A 6,074-nucleotide genomic window follows, 5' to 3' on the forward strand; every position below is an offset into this window, starting at 1 on the left:
TAAAGAGGAAATTGAACTGGTCTGAATATCAGAAAAGCTGGCTTGGAATCTAAGCTCTGTGTGTAGAATAGATGTTTGACCTTGGGCAAATAACTTTACTTTTATCAGCTATTATTTCCTCACATGAAAAATGAGGTTGTCAGACTAGATATCCATTGAGATCCCTTCTAGCTCCAGAACTATATTTCTATTTGGGCAACCAAATAGTCAACACACATTTATTAAATGCCTCCCATGTGCCAGGTACTATGCTAAGCATTCTGGGTGCAAAGAAAAAAATGAAACTACTGACCTCAGTAAGATTATATTATATCGGAATTCACAACATGCACACATATACAATAAGTTGACACACATGTGCAATATACATATATTGGACAAAATATATAACAACTAAAATATGATAACACACATAAAATAAATCAAAACTGCAGGAAGTTAGCACTAACTACTGTGTGGGAACTGGAAAAATTGTCCAACGGGTATTAAGCATCTTTAAAGTTCCTACTATGTGATAGTTATTTTATGCTGGATTCTACAAAAGAAACATAAAGGACAATTGCTCCTCTCAAGAATCTTACATTCCAATGAAAAATTTACCACTTATTGGCATATATTGAGCTGGGATTTTAAGGAAATTAGGAATCCTCTAAATTAGGAGACCTGGATTATAGTCCCCTTTTCTTCTCCTTACTAGCTCTCTGACTATGGGAAAATAATTTAACCTTTCTGAGTCTAAGCTTTCTAACTTTGTGAAGCCATGATGTAATGAAAGCCCTGAAAAGGAGGAAGGGGCTATTTGAGACAAAAAAAAAATAACATGGAGGAACCTGACTGGAACATAGCTAGTCCCAGCTATGGGGATGTCTTCAAAGTTTTTGTAGATCCTCATTCAAGCATTCACCAACAACTGAGGTTGCCTCTAAATAAAGGAATTATCTATTATGGCTACATGAGATTGGTAAGAGATGAGATCTAGAGGTGGCATGAGGTGTGGAGAGCCAGGTGATAGATGGAAAAGAAATAGAAGAGACTGGAAAAGGAGAAGAGGTATTCCTAGTTGGTAGACCATGTACTAGTGGCACCCTGTTTCAACAATCTGGCTAGCAGCTGCTGTGGGGGGTGTAAAATCTACAACAACCAGCTCACAGAATGCCACAAAAGCCCAGGTTCTTTTGATCTGCTTTACTAAGGAAAGCAACATTAAGGGGTTAATAAGGTTACTTTAATTCAGCATACAAATACCATTCACTTAGTTCAGGGGAAAAAACCAGCACCCTGAACTTCAGAGCAAATACAAACAAATTACAAACATCGACAAACAGACCAAATACAATTCATAGTTACCAACATCTGAGTTCAGCCTGGGAGCTTATAACAATGGCTGGCCCAGAGTCATATGTGCCACCATGGCTGTGGGTCAGAGCTCCGAAAAAGAGAAAGCCAACCCCTGGTTTTATATCATTTTCAGGGTCAAGGATGACTCATCCACGTGACCTAAAATCATCACAAAGATGCCACTTAAACCAATGTGGTCTAAAAGCCTCTGATGTTGCAAACATGTCACTCAAACCCATGTAAAACTAGGCTTTCCCTTGAGGCAAGGAGGTCATCAAAGACTCCTAATTTAATCGAGGAAATAAAGGCCAAACTCTTCAAGGGCACTTGGTTGAACTAAGTGCTAAGAGCCCATTTTGATCGCCAACACACACCTAGAGAGCAACAGTGGACTTTTTACCAATTTGTTGTGTAGACAAGCACTGAATGCATCTTTACTCAATCTCCTATCAGTTAAGATAGATGACTCTTTTCTACAGGGAACTATTTCATTACTTCATGGAAGCTTATAGAGAGAAGGGGAGTATATTTTGGAAGGACATCATATAGAAGAGGGATTTGACTTGTTTTGTTTGTTCCCAGGGGATAGAACTAGGGACAATGGGTAAATATGACAAAGAGGAGATGTACATTTGATATATGGTAAAATTTTCTTAAAATTAAAGGTACTCAAAAGTGTAATAGGAGGCCCTGGGAACCAGAGCATTCCTCCATGTAGTTGATGAGACAGAGGCTCTATGCTAACTTTGGGGGTATGGTGTAGAGGTAATTCTTAGTCTCTGTGGGTTGGCTTAGATCACCTCCATGGTGCCTGCCCAAACTGAGATTCCATAAAGTGAAAACATAAAGTGAAGATTTCCCAAACTAATTTTCAGATTGAACATTTCATCTCTAGGTTGTATTTTAGACCTTTCCTTTATAGACTTTCATGACTTTATTTATACATCTCTCCTTTGCATTCTGAGGCTTTGGTCTGTCACATCCTTCTAAACCCATCTGGATAGAAATATTTTGAGGCAAAGGTGGAAATGCATGTGAAAAATTAAGTTGGAGCTTGTTTCTCCATAAAGCAATCATTTTTGAGAGATTTTCATGTTTACACCAAGCTAGACATTGTCCCTGCTATACCATATGCTTGATAAGACTTGATATCTATTGAACTCATGTGGTCATTATGAAGTGTTTTCCCTTACAGTCCATATGCCCCATAGACCTCATTAAACCTTCCCTCCATCAAGAAACATCACACATTCCTATTAATGTTTTTTTAACTAGATAGCTACATATTCAAACTGAGGGGAAGGACAGATTCTAGGTACCAATATTTAATGTATGGGGTATTGTGTTGGTAACCAAAAATGGGCTCCTTAGCACTTAGTCAACAAGTGCCCTTGACTAGTTTGGCTTTTTCCCCTGAACTGAATGCTGTTTGTATGTTGGGTTGGAGTAAGCTTGTCGGCCCCTTCACCTTGCTTCCCTTGCTTAAGCTGATCGAAAGAACCTGTGCTTTCCCAGTCAACCCCTTCACCTTGCTTAAGCAGATTGAAAGAACCTGTGTTTTCCCCAGCGTACCTTACCCCCCCCCCCCCCCCCCCCCCCCCCGCAGAAGCTGGATGGTTAAAAACAGCTTCCGTTGGAGCCAGAGGCTGCCACAGCCACAGCCACAGCCGAAGCCGAAGCAGGAGCGGCCAGTAGCAGAGCTGACCTACGGGAGGAAGCTGAACAAGGACTTGAGGCCAGTGGGTAATCTTTTTACCATAGAGGAGAAGCATGTATATGATTTTGCTGTACACCATCATGCTTCTCTGTGGCCTCCTGGTTACTCTTGTGAGGCGGACTTATTGGGCCTGGAAGCTTTTGATCAATATATCAGAATGGGGATGCTGGTTCATGGGTTGGGAACTGTGGAGCCTAAATATATGCTTTGATTCTTCTGCCTCTTATCTTGAGAATTTCTTATATCCAGCGGTTCCAAACCTTTCAGACATATATATGATCCTCTTTGAAATTATAATCTCTGCCCTCCTAATACAGATATCTACTCCACCTTCACAGATTTGGCATGCAGGCAGAATTGACAAGGCGGAATAGATAGGGTATATTTTTATCTGATCTGCTAGGAGGCTCAGTAACACAGGTTCCTACATAAAGCAATTCTAGTTTTGTGTGAATGGTTATTCCAAAATAAAGCATTTGTCAATTAAGTCCCTGGTACCCTGATGAGGAAATGTCAAGCTGTTTCTGCTTCTATGTCCACTGATTCATCTTGGAAAGCAAATCACTACAAAGGAACTAAGTTAGTCAACAAGCATTGATTGAAATCTTATTATGTACCATCCACTGTACTAAGCATCGGGGATGAAAAGGAAAACAAATACAACCAAACAAGCAAAAATCTTGTTTGTTCTCAAGAGGTCAACATTCTAATTGAAGAGGCAACATGTAAATGTCCAAGTACATACAAGTTATACATACATTATACGAAGGCCATCTGAAAGGGAAAGCCATTAGCAGCTAGGAGTACTGAGAAAATTTCCAGTAGAAAGTGGAAATGGATCTGTATTTTTAAGGAAACAAGGAGCATGAAAGTTGGAGGCAGGAGGGAAAGCATTCCATGAAGTGATATAAATATCATTGAGTAAGTGTGGAGGGGAGTAAGCAGCAAGAAGAGTAGAAAGGTGAAAGAAGTCAGAATATGAACAGGTTGAAAAGCCAAAGAGAGGATGTTATCAAGTTGGTCACGATGAATGGTCAAGTCTACCCTTTAAAAAAATCGCCTAGCCAGCCCCGACAGCGATATGGCACCCCCTCCCCTTATCTCCTTCTCTGACTCTTCACCCTTCCCATTTTCTCCCCTTCCCTCCTCTCCTGTCCCTCTCCTCCCTTCCCCCAATCCTTCCCTCCATCTTTTCTTTTTCCTCCCTTCCCAGGCCTAGATGATGCCGTGGTGGAGATGGCTGAGGAGGCCATGGAGCCTGACAAGGTGGACATCACCGGGCTTTGTCGGGATGTGTTCTCCAAAATGGTCACGTACCTGATGGGCGAGCTGACCGGCTATCTGTCAGCCACCAGTGAAGACTATAAACTTCAGGAAAATATGAACAAACTGGCTAGCTTGAAGTATCTAAAAATGAAAGATATTGCAGTAAACATAAGGAGAAACCTAAAGGATTTAAACCAGAAATCTGCAGCACTTCAGCCTTACCTGGTTCAGATCACTTTAATTGAGGAGCAAATGGTAGCTCTTGAGCAGGCAGACACCAAGTTGGATGCATATTGAAAGAAACTAGAAGAAAAGTACATGAAGTTAGAGAGGCCATGGAAGAATTCTTTAGCATAAAGACATTAACTACAAGAATGTTTAACAATGTTTAACTCAGAAATCAGGATCAACTCGTCTAGAGAAGACACAGATGAGAGGCTCTCCTCTCCCTGTCTCCTCCCTTCTGCCCTCTCCCCTAACCCCCACCCCCCATAACCTGTACTTCAACTTAAATAATAAATGCGGACTATGCATGACCACAAAACAAATCATCTTGGCACTTTAGTGGAAGATGTATTGGTGTGAGGAGAGACTTGAGTCACAAAGACCAGTTGGTAAGGTAAATAACCACTTAAACTCATGAAGTGACCAACATATAGTGGGTATATCAAATTCAACTCAATTCAACGAACATTTATTAAGCATTTGCCATATACCAGGAACCGTGTTAGGCACTGAATAAGATGATCCTTGTATTCAAAGAGCTTTTGTTATGGGGTGAAGGAATGTTGAAGTGGGATTGGATACAGTAACAATGTGTCAATAGATAACTAAACATACATACATACTTACACATATATGTATATACATACATATACATATACATATATATGTATATATATATATACATACAAGTACGTATACCTTCACACAAAGAATAATTTCAAGTGGGAGAGAATGATACTGAGGTTTTTAGGAAAGATGTAAAGTGGCACCTGAGCTATGTAATTAAGAATTATAATGATTCCAGCAGCTGTGGATGAGGAAGGGTATTTGGGACTATTATTACATAGTCCAAAGGTACAGAGGTGGGGGGTAGGGTGGGGTGGATTGTCATTTCTGGAAAAGAAATAGTAGGTCACTGTGATAGAAGTAGAGAAAGCAGGAAGGGGAGTAATTTGATATAACAGGAAATGCAGTTTTGAGCCAAATAAAGAAGGTTTTAAATGCAAGGCAAGGATTTAATATTTGATACTAAAGGTAGTAGGGAGCCATTGAAGATTTTTGAGTTGAGCAATCACGTGGCCAGATCTCTCTTTATTGCTTTGACAATTATGTAAAAAAATGGGGAATAAAACAAAGTAGGGGAAGGGTTGGTAATGCAATTAGCGGGCTGTCAGAAAAGTCAAAACAAATGCTGTTAAGGACCTTGCATCATGTGGAGTCCATATGGGTGGAGACTTGAATCAAAAAGAATGATCTTTCAATTTAAATATGAGAATCATGTTGTCATTGTAAAATGATGAATACTGAATAGAGTTAAGGCTTAATTAACAATGAGAAGCTATTACTATAATATTTCTGAAAGTTCAGTGTCTATGGTTAAGTCAGCTAAAGTTTTCAAGTTACTATTTTTGCAGGGAATATTTTAAGTACTCCATTCCTTGTCCTCCTTGCCCAAATTAGGTGAAAGAGGAAAGAATAAAAGATTTTGGGTTGAGAGATACCATGTACATCACTTAGTCCAACTATT

The 6,074-nt window shown here is 39.8% G+C and overlaps 1 protein-coding gene across 1 annotated transcript; it reads left to right on the forward strand.

The window, feature by feature from the left end:
• The first annotated feature begins 4,291 nt into the window (after positions 1–4,291).
• On the forward strand, positions 4,292–4,618 carry LOC118832292 (biogenesis of lysosome-related organelles complex 1 subunit 2-like). The gene has a single exon (XM_036739663.1). The coding sequence runs from the start codon at positions 4,292–4,294 to the stop codon at positions 4,616–4,618; it is 327 nt and encodes a 108-aa protein (XP_036595558.1).
• Positions 4,619–6,074: the final 1,456 nt, after the last annotated feature.

The sequence above is a fragment of the Trichosurus vulpecula genome, chromosome 9, assembly GCF_011100635.1.
Source record: "Trichosurus vulpecula isolate mTriVul1 chromosome 9, mTriVul1.pri, whole genome shotgun sequence".
Taxonomy (NCBI): Eukaryota; Metazoa; Chordata; class Mammalia; order Diprotodontia; family Phalangeridae; genus Trichosurus; species Trichosurus vulpecula.